Source organism: Phyllobates terribilis, unplaced genomic scaffold, assembly GCF_046119375.1.
Source record: "Phyllobates terribilis strain yellow unplaced genomic scaffold, ASM4611937v1 Scaffold_7__3_contigs__length_470593459, whole genome shotgun sequence".
NCBI lineage: Eukaryota > Metazoa > Chordata > Amphibia > Anura > Dendrobatidae > Phyllobates > Phyllobates terribilis.
In genome coordinates this window covers 281,860,654-281,880,906 of record NW_027362767.1, presented here as the reverse complement: position 1 = coordinate 281,880,906, position 20,253 = coordinate 281,860,654, and the positions used below count along the sequence as shown (strand labels likewise).

General features: G+C 45.6%; 1 protein-coding gene across 4 annotated transcripts in view; it reads right to left on the bottom strand.

The window, feature by feature from the left end:
• Positions 1-1,702: 1,702 nt before the first annotated feature.
• STARD8 (StAR related lipid transfer domain containing 8) overlaps positions 1,703-20,253 on the bottom strand; it is a 188,263-nt gene continuing 169,712 nt past the window's right edge. For all 4 annotated transcript variants that reach the window (XM_073640921.1, XM_073640923.1, XM_073640922.1 and 1 more), the window contains 8 exons: positions 19,296-19,455; positions 17,543-17,741; positions 17,136-17,346; positions 11,310-11,424; positions 9,646-9,867; positions 6,787-7,004; positions 5,282-5,458; positions 1,703-3,946 (listed from right to left, as the gene is read on the bottom strand). In XM_073640921.1, the coding sequence (XP_073497022.1) occupies positions 3,829-3,946; positions 5,282-5,458; positions 6,787-7,004; positions 9,646-9,867; positions 11,310-11,424; positions 17,136-17,346; positions 17,543-17,741; positions 19,296-19,455 (1,420 nt within the window). In that variant the 3' untranslated portion in view covers positions 1,703-3,828. The remainder of the gene's footprint in view (positions 3,947-5,281; positions 5,459-6,786; positions 7,005-9,645; positions 9,868-11,309; positions 11,425-17,135; positions 17,347-17,542; positions 17,742-19,295; positions 19,456-20,253) is intronic.

Here is a 20,253-nt window from a genome sequence, read left to right as displayed (position 1 = left end):
ATTCCAGCAGAGCATTGTAAGAAACTCATTGATGGTTACCGGAAGCGGTTGTTCGCAGTTATTTTGGCTAAAGGTTGTGCAACCAAGTATTAGGCTGAGGGTGCCAATACTTTTGTCTGGCCCATTTTTAGAGTTGTGTGTGAAATGATCAATGATTTGATTTTTGCTTCATTCTCTTTTGTGTTTTTTCCTTGCAAGCAAATTAAATGAAGATAATAATACCAAAGAATTTGTGATTGCAATCATTTTCAGGAAGAAACTGAGTATTATCTGACAGAATTGTAGGGGTGCCAATATTTTTGGCCACCACTGTATAGGACCGAAACGTTAACAATAAGGATTGCCAAATAAAGCTTGTTTTTTTTCACTGCAACTTCCGGAGTGCCAGGTTTTTCTACTACAATAATAATTTTTTGATCATGCATCAATAAAATATCACATTGTATTAATTGGTGGGTGATTTCTACAGCATTATGGATCCTCCACCATGCTTAGCTGTTGCTAAGGTGTTTTTTCCTTATAAGCTTAATTGCGCTATCAGTAAACAAACTGTTGCTTTGCATTGCCAAAGAACTTTGTTTCATCTGTCCACAGAACATTTTCCCAGAAGGATTGTAGTTTGCCAAGGTGCTTTTTGGCAAAGATCAATCATTCCTTTTTGTCTTTTCTTCAGTAACTGTTTCTTCCTTGGCCTTCATCCATAAAGCTCTGCTTGGTTTAGTGTGCGGTGTATGGTACTTGTGGAACCCATGACCCCAGACTGCTCCAGGTTGGCCTTCAAGCCTTTGGATGTTTGACGTGGTGTTCTTTCACCATTCGCACCAACAGTCGAAGACATCTCTTATCAATTTTCCTCTTTCCCCCACGTCCAGGGAGGTTCTTGACTTTCCATGCTTGGCAAACATCTTAATAACATTGTGTACTGTTGAAACTGGAATACCAAGGTCTTTGAAGATGGCCTTATACCCTTTGGAAGTCTTGGGTTTGCTAATAGCAGTTCTGATGTCCTCAGGCAGCTCCTTTGTCTTCACCATTGTGATAAAGGAACAGGGCCTACCATGTGGCTTTTTTAAAACCGTAAAGTCATCAGTCATTGGCCAATTCATGTCACATGGGCACTGAATCACAGGTGAATCTCTTTTGTGATTTACCACAGGCGAGTCAAAATGTGTTTCCATACTAAATTAATGTAAAGGGTGCCAATACCAGTGACACAGCAAGCTTTAGGTTTTTCTATTTTTCCCTCCCATTGTTTTTGGTTTTAAATTATTGTTTATCATTTGCTCTTTTCTATTTACCACGAGTCTCTATACAAAAAAACTGTTTCACTTGATTAATTTTTTTCAGGAGATATTCCACATTATGTACTTAAACTTCATGGGTACCAATAATGATGAGCAGGACCGTACATGCCCAGTAGTGAGGCAGTGCTGTGGAGTCGGAGTCGTGGAGGCAGAAGCCAGGGAATTTGAGGAGTCGGAGGTTTGGCTTACCAACTCCACATCTCTGGTTTTAGTAGTGGGAGCCCCTTTATGTGTAGCTCAGCTGTGATGGACATCAATAGAAAACCACTCTCATTTCTTGGCACCTCGGTTTCGTGATTCCATGTTCGTTTATCCATTGCTGGAACCTCATTTCTTAATGATACAGACAGAAACATGCACAGAAATTATTTGGTAGATTTTATTATAGTTTCTTTGAATAAAAGCAAATTCTATCACAAATACGTCCCTTAAATAGAAACACTGATTGGAAATGGTTGAACCTGGCACAGTACATATGGTGACGGAACAGTAGAAAAAATAATATATTATAAATTTACCTGTACATATATAACAATCATCTTTAGACACTGTCCTACATAGAGATGGCTATGGAAAGATTCCCAAAGTCAGGAAATTAAGTGACAATCACATCAAATCTTCCCCCACTTCTTCCCTATTGTAGAGCGAGATTAGCAAACCTGGCCCGAGCAGAAGAGATGGCCACTGCTCCGACCAAGGGGACCTGGATTAGACAAGTGTGCAGCAGGCCATGGATAGAGTGAAGACTTATTTCATTTTTAATCGGAATCATCATATTTAAAAAGGTTCTGTGAGCTCTCCTGTCATGTCCATATAGTAAATATGTGTATCGTAGGAAACAATTATAAATTGTCCACTGGGTATTACCATTTCTCTCACTAATAGGGTATAGGCTTATGTGTTATAAAGTGTTAAGACAAGGGGAATGATATGATCAGTAGTCAATTTAGTCATGTGTTGCCATGTGGAATAAGGAAGGGCACAGCACAAAGCATATCGTATGAAGAGATATGCCTGGGTATGTGCAGTGCTGATGAAGCTGGGGAGCGTGCACCCGGCATCACTGCACAATACGAGGGCGATAGAGCACCTCGCCGCAAACATGCATGCAAAATCATGCACAGAGGGGCGTGCAAACCAGATGGGAAGCAGGACTAGTCCCAGAAAATCAATGCCCTGCTGTACTAGTCCCGAGACATTTCCATAGAGCGGAATAAAACTTGATTTTGAAAGAATATAGAGATCACAAAGTCAAGAGAAGGGGGTAGTTATATTGCAGAAGTAGGGTGTAGTAGAGCCATGGTGGTGATTTTGGGGGCTAGTGCAGCTGACAGGTTCCCTTTAATGAGGAATACATGTAATTACTAAACAGGACAATGAAATAGTATAACAGAATGACACAGATGTTGACCATGTCGACTGTGTCTCTGAAATACTCAAGCATCTTTATAACATTTGCAGCTGTGCCATTGTCTGGTCCCGGTAAAGGTAAAACGACGACAGTATTCCTCCATAGATCCAGTAAGACACAAACAGCAGACAAGTCTTTATACGGAGAGTAGAGCCCACTCCAGTCGCACATCCATGGGGCACACACCACCAACAGAAGGGTCAGTCATAGCTCTGCCCCCACAGCACAGCTAACAGGGGCAGTTGTCAAGGTGCTAGAGTGGTAATACCACAAGGACAGCTGGGCAGCACAACGCAGAGCATGGCCGCCGAGTCCTCACTACATAAATCAACTTTTCTGCAAAGGCTCCTACAACTGTTCTCTTTGGAACCTACCTAAGGCAGGGTAGGTTATATAATGGTATGACCCCACCATAACTTCTAGTAAACCACAATGCGTTGTCAGAAAAGGTTTCCACAGCTGATCTAATAATCCCTAGGATTATTTTGGCAGTCGCTATGTTGTACATTAATCCATTTTGCAAACCTGCTGTTCTAACGGAATGGCAAAACCGGACAGACAGGTTCATGTTATGTGCTAAGAAGTCCAGTTCTACTCTTTAAGCAGGTATAAATAGATGAAAGCAGCTACATCCCATTCATCACACCACCTTCATACAAAGCTCTGAGCCTCAGTCATGGCAGGACATTCACACCGGATCATTCAGCTTACACGTACCAAACCCTGCTTACTGGCATCACCGAGTCACAGAACATACAGAAAATAAAATACACAATACTGATCTTTGTTAGCGTCTTCTTAAGTAGCAGCGCAAGAATACTTTTCCAATAGTGTCTTGCACATTGCCGCCCTCTCAGGTGGGCAGCAGGACAGTCACTTTTCTCATTCTCATTGCTTGCCAAGAAACCCAAGGATGAGTGATGCCACTGTCCTCAACCTATGTTCCTGTAACCGCTGTTATGTGGACCACGACATTACATGCAACGTAGAGGGGGCAAAAAGGCTCTTCTGTTTCATCGCCTCATTTGGCAGAAATGTCCACTCTGAAGCTCTGGTGAAAGATTCTCCCATACTGTGCTTTCTGACAATATGGTCACTCAGACTTTCCTGTACTTAGAGCTTGGTTTCTGGCCCACCAGGACTAAGAGGAGGGAATGAGTTCCGAATTCTGAGTACCTCCATTGCACAGAGATGTCCAAAAACCTTGTTGTACCAGTCAGGAGAACGCCCCCTGCAAGCAGAAAAAGATGATGGTAAACACCAAAATATGTTCACATCTCGTCATTGCTACAGCTGCACTAAGGACTGTAGGAATTAGAGGCTTCATCTGAGTCTCTGTAGGGAGATCGGTCCTCATACTAGGCTGCTGGTGTGAGAGATCCGCTCTTCTATAAGCCAGCATGGAACAAAACATTGCATTTAAGACTCCTGTCTTTCCCCGTCCCATTCACCGGTGACCGGCTGACGGATCATTACATAATAAAAATGAATTTCTGTTATTTCTGCACGGTCAAAAGACTGAACTACTCAGCAGCAAATTTGCAACATAGGCAAGTCAGGCACTTTTAAGGGTTCTAAACCGGGTTACAGATATTTAGGACCTGCCATTCTCTACATATTTACAAAAAGACAGCATACAAAAGCAAATATTAACCAAAATATCTTCGGAACACCACGAGAGACATAACATTTCTGCTCGTAACAACTCAGATATGTTGGCTTCATGTCAATAGCAAACCACACACACAAACAAACAGTTAAGGCAAACGGACTCGGGAGAAGCCGGGTCACATCCTACCATAAAAAGCCTGGGTTGTCAGAAGCGGACAGCCCCTATAAAGACAGTATAGTGTGGGGATAGGTCCTTGGCTCTTTGACCAGTAACAACGAGGCTGCAGTGCCTGTATAGGTTATTATATACATGTATGCATTATATTATATTGTATATTATATTATATATACACATGCACTGCAGCCTGGTTGTTACTGTTCCAATGGCCAAGGACCTACTCCCAGATGATGGATGGATGGATGGATGGATGGATATGATTGATGATGATCCTACTTTGAATATCATATGTCACATCACTGTCCGGGGACAGCAGCGCCAACATCGCTGGAAGGGCACCGCTGCAGGAGGGGAGTATACACGTTTCTTATTTTAATTAGGGTCCTGAATTGATTAAGATAAGGTCCAGTAATGAACAACCCCTTTAAAGTTTTTTTTTGTTTGTTTGCTGTATCATGTTTAGTGATGGGCAAGAGTGTACTGTTAACCCTATTTGCAGCGTGCTCGAATGTTATGTTTTAGTCACTACAGTGTGAATGATTTGCGACTGTTTGACAGCTGTAATACATGTGAGGAATGCCTAACAAACAGGCATTCCTCACATGTATTAAAGTTGTCAAGCAGTCGCAAATCATGAGCACAGAGTGACTAAAACACACCCGAGCACGCTGAAGATACTCGGCGAGCACCCGAGCATGCTCATAAATCTTGAGTAACGAGCATGCTCGCTCAGCACTAATCATGTTATGTTTGATATTAGGTATAACCACACTATACCTCAGATCAGCTCTGCAGATATATGTTAACTTAGACCGTCCCATTCCACAAGGCTCCATGAGGTACTGAGAGCTTAGGATTACAGCCTGGACACCTTCATCCAACTGGCCAGTAGCATGGTCCAAAGAAGTAGACACCAGCGCACACCCTCCTCTGGGCAGGTCTGTTCGCCATTTCCTGTATGTGACAAATAATTAAATCTGAAGAATATATTTCTTTGAACCCCTTTGCGTTTGTTAAGGTCAAGACCAAGACATAGTTTTCAAGGACATTTCCTGCAGGAATGGTGCCCACAGACATGCTGAAGAGTCTTTCAATTAGCAATAAAAGCTGCAGATGTACCCTTCTGGAGATGCATATATACACACATATATAGTGCTCCAAAAGTAGGTGGACTCTGAACAAATGTTTCAGCAACAAGTTGTTTATTATCTTCTGTACAGACTGTTTTGGGTCGAGCAGTTTTTGGAGCATTAAGGATTGAGCCAGTGGCATTGAATTTGTCACGAATGCGGTAAATGGTTTGTCTCTTTGGGGCTTGAGTACCAAATGTTTCAACCCAATTTGCTCTAATGGTTTCAGCATTTTGAGATTTGCAATACTCAATTTAAATACAGATCAAAGAAAATGGATTTTAACAATTTGCTATTATGTGTTATCTGAATTATCTGAAAAGAAAACAGATTTGGGGGAGATCTATCTGTGAAAACTAGATCTGTGAAACTGGCTCAGTTGCCCTTAGTAACCAATCAGATTCCACCTTTCATTTTCCAAAGAGTCTGTGAGGAATGAAAAATGGAATCTGATTGGTTGCTAAGGGCAACTGAGCCAGTTTCACTTTACACCATGTTTGATAAATCTCCCCCTTCATAACCTTATTACACTTTCTGTCCACCTACTTTTGGACCACCCTGTGTATGTGTATGTGTATGTGTATGTGTGTGTATATATATATATATAATATATATATATATATATATATATATATATATATATATATATATATATATATATATATATATATATATATATATATATATATATATATATATATATATATATATAATATATTATATAAAATATATTATATACACACACACACACACACACACACTATGTATAATTTTTTTTGTTTTTTTTCAGCAAAATAAAAGCACTCATCAGTCACTGTCCCCAGTACATATTTCCTATCAGGGTGCAGGATTACCTAGAGGAAACCCAAGCATACATGGGGAGAACATGTCCTTGGTCGGACATCAACCCAGGACCCCAGTGCTGCAAAGCTACAGCCCAAACCATGGGCGACTGTGCAGCTGTAAGATCATCATTCAGTACACAAATAGTATATTGTATGTTATTATGTTATAGCATTTCTACTATACATAGAAGGAAGAAAAAAACTGCATGTGCACCTGACCAAGTGAGGACAGCTGTTAGACTAGTATTAGATTGAGAGACTGCAGGGGTTAAGGACAATCCTTCAGAACCCTCCAGGTAGCACATACCGTAGTACTAAGAATTGCCGACGTGGATGTGGTGCCATGCTGTCTGTCACATAATGGAAAAGATCTGTGTTCTGATCCAAGGACTCTACTACTCTTCCTTGTAGGAGGTCATCATCCCATAGGTGACGCTCCCGTAAAACACGATGAAGTAGTGAGCTTGGTGGAGCCTCCACTTCTGCTGAAACTTTCCATAGACGCAAGGGATTTCCATCACCAACCTACAAACAAAAGTGATAACTGTGTATTACAATTTTTAAATGGCACCTATGCCTGCTTCCTCCGTTACACCATGTTGTCACATAATCTGTCAGTGGATATACCTCTGCATATACTGCCGCTTATAGAATTGTGTGGAAGCGGATTTTACTGTGACATGGGGCAGAATAAAAGCAACAAAAACTAATATTACATTGGACATTTAAAAAAAAAAATAAAAAATACCGAGTAGCAATTGTGACAACCAGTGTCCATAAGCCCTATAAGAGAATATGGACATCATAGAATGGGGCAAATCTGTGGTCTTCCTTATATTACCCAGAATAAAGAACCATCAGACTCAAGTTGTCTACGTACAGTACAGACCAAAAGTTTGGACACACCTTCTCATTTAAAGATTTTAATGTATTTTCATGACTATGAAAATTGTACATTCACACTGAAGGCATCAAAACTATGAATTAACACATGTGGAATTATATACTTAACAAAAAAAGTGTGAAACAACTGAAAATAGGACTTATATTCTAGGTTCTTCAAAGTAGCCACCTTTTGCTTTGATGACTGCTTTGCACACTCTTGGCATTCTCTTGATGAGCTTCAAGTCACCGGAAATGGTTTTCACTTCACAGGTGTGCCCTGTCAGGTTTAATAAGTGGGATTTCTTGCCTTATAAATGGGGTTGGGACCATCAGTTGTGTTGTGCAGAAGTCTGGTGGATACACAGCTGATAGTCCTACTGAATAGACTGTTAGAATTTGTATTATGGCAAGAAAAAAGCAGCCAAGTAAAGAAAAACGAGTGGCCATCATTACTTTAAGAAATGAAGGTCAGACAGTCCAAAAAATTGGGAAAACTTTGAAAGTGTCCCCAAGTGCAGTTGCAAAAACCATCAAGCGCTACAAAGAAACTGGCTCACATGAGGACCGCCCCAGGAAAGGAAGACCAAGAGTCACCTCTGCTTCTGGGGATAAGTTTATCCGAATCACCAACCTCAGAAATCGCAGGTTAACAGCAGCTGAGATTAGAGACCAGGTCAATGCCACACAGAGTTCTAGCAGCAGACACATCTCTACACCAACTGTTAAGAGGAGACTTTGTGCAGCAGGCCTTCATGGTAAAATAGCTGCTAGGAAACCACTGCTAAGGACAGGCAACAAGCAGAAGAGACTTGTTTGGGCTAAAGAACACAAGGAATGGATATTAGACTAGTGGAAATCTGTGCTTTGGTCTGATGAGTCCAAATTTGAGATCTTTGGTTCCAACCACCGTGTCTTTGTGCGACGCAGAAAAGGTGAACGGATGGACTCTACATGCCTGGTTTCCACTGTGGAGCATGGAGGAGGAGGTGTGATGGTGTGTGGGTGCTTTGCTGGTGACACTGTTGGGGATTTATTCAAAATTGAAGGCATACTGAACCAGCATGGCTACCACGGCATCTTGCAGCGGCATGCTATTCCATCCGGTTTGCGTTTAGTTGGACCATCATTTATTTTTCAACAGGACAATGACCCCAAACACACCTCCAGGCTGTGTAAGGGCTATTTGACCAAGAAGGAGAGTGATGGGGTGCTACGCCAGATGACCTGGCCTCCACAGTCACCAGACCTGAACTCAATCTAGATGGTTTGGGGTGAGCTGGACCGCAGAGTGAAGGCAAAAGGGCCAACAAGTGGTAAGCATCTCTGGGAACTCCTTCAAGATTGTTGGAAGACTATTTCCGGTGACTACCTCTTGAAGCTCATCAAGAGAATGCCAAGAGTGTGCAAAGCAGTCATCAAAGCAAAAGGTGGCTACTTTGAAGAACCTAGAATATAAGACATATTTTCAGTTGTTTCACACTTTTTTGTTAAGTATATAATTCCACATGTGTTAATTCATAGTTTTGATGCCTTCAGTGTGAATGTACAATTTTCATAGTCAAATCTTTAAATGAGAAGGTGTGTCCAAACTTTTGGTCTGTACTGTATATAAATGGTCAGCCATTCATCTTCAAGGAATTGTCTGGACATAGGTCTCTACAGGATTGGTCAATAATAGCAGATCGGTGGGGGTCCAACAGACAGTACCCCCAAGGATTAGTTATTATTTACCTCGATGGCAGCTGGATGTAATCACTTTCAAGTGTAGTAGCCACTGTCAGATACTGAAGCACGGCTCCTATTCTTTTAGATAGGAGCCGTGCTACAATAGCTGGCACTGACCATAGCGGCCGATACTCTTTGAACAAACCCCCACCAATCTGCTATTGATGACCTATCCTGCACATAGGTTAGATAGGTCATTAATACCCATGCCTGGACAACCCCTTTAATTGCCACATGTATTGTAGCATGTCCTCGCAAAATCAGACCTGCAACACAAAGGGGTTTGCATAAATCCATCCAAAGAGGTTTGCATAAATCCATCTGGAACTGGATTTATGCAACCCCTGTTTGCAGACACAGAAGTTTTTGGCGCCATGTGTAACTATCCTCTGTGTTTTCATGGCTTCCTAATGATTTTTAGCTGCATTCTTGTTTTCCTATTACCTATAGTTGATAGTTGGGCATACATTATATACACATCACAGCAGCACCACATGTTCCAGCAATGGTCCAGAGAGGATCTCATGTTCCAGCAATGGTCCAGAGAGGATCTCACCTTCTTACAGGACAGCTCGGTGTTCTCTGGACCAGACATGCTTATCCAGCCTTTAAACCGCTCTGCGGATTCATGAAGAAGAGCTTGTACGCTGCTGTCCAAGACCGAAGAGAAATCTCGTGTCTCGCCCGCTGAACCTACACAGAGGTCTTCCAGTGACAGTGGATTGGTATCAGCAGCTAAATAGGAATTTCGGGACTGAAGCATCATATCATGGGGGATCTGCAGAACACACACAACATACCGGTAATGTGATTCTTGTAGTTCATGGTAAACTGTACTCCACGTACGAGGCTGTGATAATATCCAATACTTTACTGTACGACGATGTTACACGCCAAATGTGGCTTTTAGGAAAGACCCTTAGTAACTACTGAATCTACTGTGTACTAATGATAAACGGAGATATTTGATATGTTGCATCACAGGTACGGCCAGGTGGATGCAGTAGGAGCTGGCAAACTGTGGTCTCGCGGCGCTCCTAGTGGTCATCCTGCAGGATGAAGTGTCCATCAGAAGGGGCCCATTACCTCCGAGCACTATGTCTGACGTTATGGTGGTCCTGGCACTGTGCCACATGGTCTGCAGGTAGGACTTCGGTGTATCCATATAAATGTGTGACCGTTCCTTGTATAAATATGTCCACAGCAAGCGCATGAGAAACAAAGACTTGCTATGAGACTGAGTCAAGGCCTAGGCATAGTCAGTCACTGAGGACAATAGTTTAGCATAGTACTAAGGACAGGACGACCCATGACCTGGTCAAAGGTCAACAAGGGACTCTGATTATGAAGAGGTCTGTGCTGTGATTGGAGCAACTTCTACAAGTGCCCGTATGGGTAGGACATTGCCCTGGTAGGACAAAGTTGGTAGTGAGTCTTGGTCTCTGACCCCTGGTTGCCAATGGTTTTATGTGCAAAAGCATTTCTAGTGTTTGTGTTCACATCATCGGTGTGCTGTTGATACCAGGTGAAGTGGTACTATTGAAGCGGAGAAGCATGTGTCATGGACTAGGGGGTTTAACTGAAATCAGGTTGATGCACACGCTATACTTCCACAGCCATGGGTGGTTGGGAGAAATTCCTGAAAAACAGTTGTATAGGAGTAACTTCGCCCCCTTGAAGGGTCAGGGCATCAGCATACAACAGTCTGATGCAACAAGGCAGACATGCCTAGGTGGGGCCAACTATAGTAGGTGATAGCCTCCATTAGCCCAATGGCAGCACAGGAGGTTCAATCAGAAATGGCTAGCCATCTTGGGCATGACCTGACTACCTGAAGGATTTTTGGTGTGGCACACAGTCCTCCAAACAGTAGAAGAGCGCTCCGACACTGCTCTGTAGAACACTTGCTTAGGAAGCATAGATAGGGTGCCACTTCTTTCTAGGTCCTGATGGGGGTCCTAAATGTCATGCCATTGTTACACCTGCTTGAAAGAATGAGTAAGGATCCATGACAAAGACCATGTGAAGGCTCGCAGTGTCCTGATGCTGCCATGTTTTCCAAAAGCCAGCTCTATATTCAAGCCTGGTATTAATCAGCCGCCATAAGAAATATGTCTTCTAAAGTGAATATATTCTGCGTAGAGTGACACAATACAGACATTATACCATACCTGATGGGTGAGCACTTATATTACATCAGCAATATGGCTTCTCACTGACCTGAAAGAGCTTCTTGCATTCTGTGATCATATGAAGCAGCCCTTGAGTAGCAGCCATGTTCTCGCTGAGATCCTTGTGGTCTGGTTTTCCAGAGGCCCCTCTCTTCTGTATGATCCTGAAAAAGACCCAGAATTAGCACCGCTAAATGATATATTACTTATGTGTAAGTGCCAAGGATGATGTGGGCATGTATTCCTGGTTTCCCATTCACAATACTAATATTAGGATTCTTTCATATCCAGCCAGGAACCTTATGGCTTAACAGATGGGTCACACAACACATGCCATGCACAACCACCATAGAGCGGCATTGACCTACAGTGTCAGGGAAAAACATTCTGCAAAGTCAGCCCTTCTGCTCAGAGTATGGCTTTAAAAATGAGATGAAAGCTGGGATGAAGCCATAATGGTGGTAGCAATGTGTATGCAGTATCTCAGATACTAGGAAAAGCCACTTTATAAGCCATTTTACACTGGATTATTAACCTTTATTTATAGAGAGTCAACACATCGTGTGGCAATATGTATGTCTGAGGTGACATTTAATACGAGAACATCCAACAATGAAACAAAAACATATATTTCTCTTATTTTCAGCAATAACACTCAGACCAGTGGCCCGTGGCTCCCTCCGCTCACAAACTTATCCCTCAAGTCATCACGAAGAGACTGTAAACTCAGCCAGACATGACAGTGTGTCTGAGGGATGCCGCCTCCTGCTCAAATCCGGGCACACAAGACATAAATTGGAGGGTCACACATGTGCCTGTCCGCTATAGGAAGGGCACATGGCTGCGGTTAGAATTAGGGGCACGTGGCTGGCACTGTATTAGGGTAGGGGCGTGTTATCACTTTATAAAGAAGCAGGTAGTCATCCATGAATGATATGCTGTGGTCAATACTTTAAATGTAATCATACAAAAATAAGACACACTCAAAAAGTTTCTATGTCTCCCATGTATTACAATAGACAGACGGCACATGGGAAACCACCTGTGCACTGCAACAACGGACATTGTGCAGCCTACGTCACTGACCATATCAGAGATCGCAGTACTGAGGTGGGTTCATCACCACATCACATCTCATCCATAAGCAAAAGTACATAACTTTTATCCTCATTTAAAGCCCACCCTCTTGCCAGGTTTGTAAATGTTGTAGAAAAACCCTTTAGAGGAATATTCCTATATCTATTCCTTCTTACTGGATTCAAGGGCCACCTCATGAGGCATAGGGGATAACTGAAATAAGTGGCTACATCATATAGGATACACAAAACTCTCTTATAGACATATGCTCTCTCTTATGCGACTGCTGTGTACGTCACGAGAGACGCCGCGACTGCTGTGTACGTCACGAGAGACGCCGCGACTGCTGTGTACGTCACGAGAGACGCCGCGACTGCTGTGTACGTCACGAGAGACGCCGCGACTGCTGTGTACGTCACGAGAGACGCCGCGACTGCTGTGTACGTCACGAGAGACGCCGCGACTGCTGTGTACGTCACGAGAGACGCCGCGACTGCTGTGTACGTCACGAGAGACGCCGCGACTGCTGTGTACGTCACGAGAGACGCCGCGACTGCTGTGTACGTCACGAGAGACGCCGCGACTGCTGTGTACGTCACGAGAGACGCCGCGACTGCTGTGTACGTCACGAGAGACGCCGCGACTGCTGTGTACGTCACGAGAGACGCCGCGACTGCTGTGTACGTCACGAGAGACGCCGCGACTGCTGTGTACGTCACGAGAGACGCCGCGACTGCTGTGTACGTCACGAGAGACGCCGCGACTGCTGTGTACGTCACGAGAGACGCCGCGACTGCTGTGTACGTCACGAGAGACGCCGCGACTGCTGTGTACGTCACGAGAGACGCCGCGACTGCTGTGTACATCACGAGAGACGCCGCGACTGCTGTGTACATCACGAGAGACGCCGCGACTGCTGTGTACATCACGAGAGACGCCGCGACTGCTGTGTACATCACGAGAGACACCGCGACTGCTGTGTACATCACGAGAGACACCGCGACTGCTGTGTACATCACGAGAGACACCGCGACTGCTGTGTACATCACGAGAGACACCGCGACTGCTGTGTACATCACGAGAGACACCGCGACTGCTGTGTACATCACGAGAGACACCGCGACTGCTGTGTACATCACGAGAGACACCGCGACTGCTGTGTACATCACGAGAGACACCGCGACTGCTGTGTACATCACGAGAGACACCGCGACTGCTGTGTACATCACGAGAGACACCGCGACTGCTGTGTACATCACGAGAGACACCGCGACTGCTGTGTACATCACGAGAGACACCGCGACTGCTGTGTACATCACGAGAGACACCGCGACTGCTGTGTACATCACGAGAGACACCGCGACTGCTGTGTACATCACGAGAGACACCGCGACTGCTGTGTACATCACGAGAGACACCGCGACTGCTGTGTACATCACGAGAGACACCGCGACTGCTGTGTACATCACGAGAGACACCGCGACTGCTGTGTACATCACGAGAGACACCGCGACTGCTGTGTACATCACGAGAGACACCGCGACTGCTGTGTACATCACGAGAGACACCGCGACTGCTGTGTACATCACGAGAGACACCGCGACTGCTGTGTACATCACGAGAGACACCGCGACTGCTGTGTACATCACGAGAGACACCGCGACTGCTGTGTACATCACGAGAGACACCGCGACTGCTGTGTACATCACGAGAGACACCGCGACTGCTGTGTACATCACGAGAGACACCGCGACTGCTGTGTACATCACGAGAGACACCGCGACTGCTGTGTACATCACGAGAGACACCGCGACTGCTGTGTACATCACGAGAGACACCGCGACTGCTGTGTACATCACGAGAGACACCGCGACTGCTGTGTACATCACGAGAGACACCGCGACTGCTGTGTACATCACGAGAGACACCGCGACTGCTGTGTACATCACGAGAGACACCGCGACTGCTGTGTACATCACGAGAGACACCGCGACTGCTGTGTACATCACGAGAGACACCGCGACTGCTGTGTACATCACGAGAGACACCGCGACTGCTGTGTACATCACGAGAGACACCGCGACTGCTGTGTACATCACGAGAGACACCGCGACTGCTGTGTACATCACGAGAGACACCGCGACTGCTGTGTACATCACGAGAGACACCGCGACTGCTGTGTACATCACGAGAGACACCGCGACTGCTGTGTACATCACGAGAGACACCGCGACTGCTGTGTACATCACGAGAGACACCGCGACTGCTGTGTACATCACGAGAGACACCGCGACTGCTGTGTACATCACGAGAGACACCGCGACTGCTGTGTACATCACGAGAGACACCGCGACTGCTGTGTACATCACGAGAGACACCGCGACTGCTGTGTACATCACGAGAGACACCGCGACTGCTGTGTACATCACGAGAGACACCGCGACTGCTGTGTACATCACGAGAGACACCGCGACTGCTGTGTACATCACGAGAGACACCGCGACTGCTGTGTACATCACGAGAGACACCGCGACTGCTGTGTACATCACGAGAGACACCGCGACTGCTGTGTACATCACGAGAGACACCGCGACTGCTGTGTACATCACGAGAGACACCGCGACTGCTGTGTACATCACGAGAGACACCGCGACTGCTGTGTACATCACGAGAGACACCGCGACTGCTGTGTACATCACGAGAGACACCGCGACTGCTGTGTACATCACGAGAGACACCGCGACTGCTGTGTACATCACGAGAGACACCGCGACTGCTGTGTACATCACGAGAGACACCGCGACTGCTGTGTACATCACGAGAGACACCGCGACTGCTGTGTACATCACGAGAGACACCGCGACTGCTGTGTACATCACGAGAGACACCGCGACTGCTGTGTACATCACGAGAGACACCGCGACTGCTGTGTACATCACGAGAGACACCGCGACTGCTGTGTACATCACGAGAGACACCGCGACTGCTGTGTACATCACGAGAGACACCGCGACTGCTGTGTACATCACGAGAGACACCGCGACTGCTGTGTACATCACGAGAGACACCGCGACTGCTGTGTACATCACGAGAGACACCGCGACTGCTGTGTACATCACGAGAGACACCGCGACTGCTGTGTACATCACGAGAGACACCGCGACTGCTGTGTACATCACGAGAGACACCGCGACTGCTGTGTACATCACGAGAGACACCGCGACTGCTGTGTACATCACGAGAGACACCGCGACTGCTGTGTACATCACGAGAGACACCGCGACTGCTGTGTACATCACGAGAGACACCGCGACTGCTGTGTACATCACGAGAGACACCGCGACTGCTGTGTACATCACGAGAGACACCGCGACTGCTGTGTACATCACGAGAGACACCGCGACTGCTGTGTACATCACGAGAGACACCGCGACTGCTGTGTACATCACGAGAGACACCGCGACTGCTGTGTACATCACGAGAGACACCGCGACTGCTGTGTACATCACGAGAGACACCGCGACTGCTGTGTACATCACGAGAGACACCGCGACTGCTGTGTACATCACGAGAGACACCGCGACTGCTGTGTACATCACGAGAGACACCGCGACTGCTGTGTACATCACGAGAGACACCGCGACTGCTGTGTACATCACGAGAGACACCGCGACTGCTGTGTACATCACGAGAGACACCGCGACTGCTGTGTACATCACGAGAGACACCGCGACTGCTGTGTACATCACGAGAGACACCGCGACTGCTGTGTACATCACGAGAGACACCGCGACTGCTGTGTACATCACGAGAGACACCGCGACTGCTGTGTACATCACGAGAGACACCGCGACTGCTGTGTACATCACGAGAGACACCGCGACTGCTGTGTACATCACGAGAGACACCGCGACTGCTGTGTACATCACGAGAGACACCGCGACTGCTGTGTACATCACGAGAGACACCGCGACTGCTGTGTACATCACGAGAGACACCGCGACTGCTGTGTACATCACGAGAGACACCGCGACTGCTGTGTACATCACGAGAGACACCGCGACTGCTGTGTACATCACGAGAGACACCGCGACTGCTGTGTACATCACGAGAGACACCGCGACTGCTGTGTACATCACGAGAGACACCGCGACTGCTGTGTACATCACGAGAGACACCGCGACTGCTGTGTACATCACGAGAGACACCGCGACTGCTGTGTACATCACGAGAGACACCGCGACTGCTGTGTACATCACGAGAGACACCGCGACTGCTGTGTACATCACGAGAGACACCGCGACTGCTGTGTACATCACGAGAGACACCGCGACTGCTGTGTACATCACGAGAGACACCGCGACTGCTGTGTACATCACGAGAGACACCGCGACTGCTGTGTACATCACATAAGAGACACTGACTGCTGTATAAAACACCTAAGAGACATTAGGACTCTGCTCTATACATCAGAAGACAGCTGCTGTGTCATTGATCTATCACTGGTAACCAATAGATGAAAAACCATGGCAGACAGCTCAGACTTGGCACATGAACTAAAACAGGTATACACAAGTCTCTACGCTATTCTTTATATCCTGTGCTGCGGTATATAGTCTAAAAGTAGTAGATTAATGAAGAGAACAAGATAAATAATAAAAATGCTCTCAATTTAAAAATGGATTAAGAATGGAGAAGATCCAATGTCAGAAGACCCGATACCACACAGGTCTTCTAAATCTTGAACAGCTATTGCTACAGCATACAGAGACACAAATGTCAGCGGAGAGGTCCATACCGAGGAGAAGTGGACTCCTTCTTGGAAATGTTGAGATGGAAAACAGACGGTGCAAGACACACAGCCAGGTTCCCAGGAGTCATCTGATTCTCTTGAGCGGAGGAGATGTCGCTTAGAAAATACAGTAATGTCTGCAAGACTTCTATGTTCTCATCCGGCATCAGCAGAATTGCAGCCTGCACTGCCCGCAACCTCTGATCTTTGGGCACATCTGGAGAAGCAGAAAAAAATATCTGCATTATTTAGGTTCCTAACTAGTAGATGATCTTGTGTGTAATTTACCACAATCTACGGAATGATTATTTCTATGGAATTTTCGTGAGATCGGTGGCCGAAATAAAGATTGTTTTAACTCTACAACTTTGCACTTTGGGAATCATAGAGTGGCAGAGAATTTAAAGACTCACGCTGATAAATCTGCAGGAAAGTTTCGGTCAGCTTGCTGGTAAAAATGGGTTCTGGTAGGTCTCTGAAGTACTGCTTCAGCAAATCAGCCACGTCGTAAGCCGACTGCCCTACATAGTTTACATTGTCAGGAGAGGACTCGTTAGTTTGGCGCAGGACCTGAATACGAGACTTCACCCCAGACTTCCTGAAGATTCCCACCTGCGGCACAGAGAGAAGGGAATGAGCAAGGAGTACAGATAGACATTCAGGATCTCTACAAAAAGTGGTTCTAAAGTCTAACATAATAATCTTTACTTATATTACACCAACCACTCTGTAATTGAGGAAAAGACACGTGTACAAGGCTATTACTAAAAATAAATGGTCAAATTAGGCAGAAAAGGGGGAAAGTTTCCTGTCTGCAAGAGCTTGCAATCTAAACACAATGGGAAAAGTAACAAAATAGGTAGAATACGGTGTTAAATGTTATACAAGGGACTAGCCCCTTAAAATAAAACAGACTGGACCTGTCACTAGCAGATATCTGGGATATAAGGCACAGTCTAATGTTAAGCACGTTGAGGACAGGATGCAGTAGAGATATACGAGCCATAGACTTGTATAGTGACATAGGTTTCCTTGAAAAGGCAAGTTTGCAATGCACACTTGAAACTGGGAATGTTAGGAGAAAGTGGAATGTGGCAGCAAGGCTGGGCCCACCCTGGGCCCACCCTGGGCCTGAGCACCTAGCCTACAGAATAGGTCAGGAGCTTTTCCCAATGTATACTGTAACCTTCACCATCTGGAGGCTAAAGTGTGTTCTTCAGCCTCCGCCAGGCTGGTGTGTGCCTGAATACCACTTGACTTACTGTATAGGACAGCACAGTGGACTGCACTTTCCTATACAGAGACCCATTGCAAAGAAATGTACAGCAAGCTGATACATCAGAGTGTTTATGCCAGAGAACAAGGATAAAATGCTTTTAACAGTTGCAAAATTGAAAGTTTCAAGCAGCTCCGCCAAAATGGGTGAAGCTGGGGAGGAGCCGGCACAAGACGTGGCTACAACCACCAGTCAAATTCTTCAAATATGGTGGCTTTTCCTGAGCAGGAAATGATACTCCAGTCTCTGACCAGAGTAACATTTCTGGTAAGGTGCACGCCACTGATAAGATGCGCCAATAAGAGGCGTGTGTCTCAGAATGACTTTAGCGCATCCTATTCCTATACACCCGTCATTAAGACTGGCACATGAAAGGCCAGTGTTACTATATCAGGGCCATGGCAAGCATCCAGGCTGTGGCCACTGTCAGGCACATCACTCCTAAGTAGTGATGAGCGAGTATGTTTTGTTAACCCTTTCGGCGAGTATGCTCGGGCGAGCACCGAGTATTTACAGCTGCTCGGTGATAAGGTTAAATCGCTCCTGTGTGCATGATTTGCAACTGTTTGACAGCTTTATTACATGTGAGGAATGTGTAAGAAATAGACATTCCTCGCATGTAATAAAACTGTCAAACAGTTGCAAATCATGCACACGGGAGCGATTCAACCATATCACCGAGCAGCTGTAAATACTAGGAGCTCGGCCCGAGCATACTCGCCGAAAGGGTTAACAAAACATACTCGCTCAACACTACTCCTAAGCCTTAGCTCCACAAAATGGGTACAGCACAGAAAAAGTCTTGCACACGTGAATGAGACAATGTAATCAGGGAGAATGATTTTCGGCTGAGACATCAGCCAGGCGTATATCATTTGTGGTGCATGTACCTGGTCCAGACATTGGCTGCGGATATAGCGCATCGCTTGCTGGATACATTGTGGCAGCGGTTGGCCGGTCCTTTGCACATTTATTATCGGAGGAACCCCAAACACCACTCTCCCTCTGTAGTCCAAAGGCTTACTTCTTTTCATAAATTTAGGGACAGTCCTAAAAGTGATACATTGATGAGAAAAATTAGAAAACAGGATTGTCCAAAAAAGGTTAAAACAAAATAGTAAAAGGAGCATAAATAACATTCATATTACAAGAGTATAAGACGCAAACCCTTCCTGGGCTTAGGTAGTCTGTATTCAGCACTAAATATACTAGTGCACAGCATTCCTGCACTGCACGGAGACACTTATGTATTTGACCACTAGAGGGAGCACACAGACCATTCAATGAAATGTGACACTAAAGTCAAAATATGATGGAAACCACGGGCTTTGTGCCTACAAAAATACGGCCCTACTCATGAACAGTGCCATTTTGACTGCCAGACTTTATGATGGGGCACTAGAATAAAATGCTCCAAATGAGTTAAAAGGCTTACACCTCTAATGAATTTAGCACATATTTCAGCCGTGTACCCCCACCAGAAAGGTACTCCATTCATGAGCTTGTGTACAGGTCTCATAATTTATGCAACTTTTGTCGCATAAACTATGATAAATTTGTTGTGTGATTGGACACGCCCCCTCTGATTAAGCCCCACCCACTTTTCAAAATATGTTCAAAGTGGAGTGAAAAAGTCAAGACACAGCATTTGTGAGCAAGAACACTGTAAAACTGCTTGACGACTCAGCCCCTACATCTGCACTGAAGAGGACAGATCCATGCATATAGGCGCCATGCAGTAGCAGGTGTGCACTGATGATCTGGTATGTTGCATGTATAGTTCTCCATTCACTTCCATGGGTGATAAAACCTGCTGAGCAAGCTTCCCATGGAGACAGGCGAACGGTA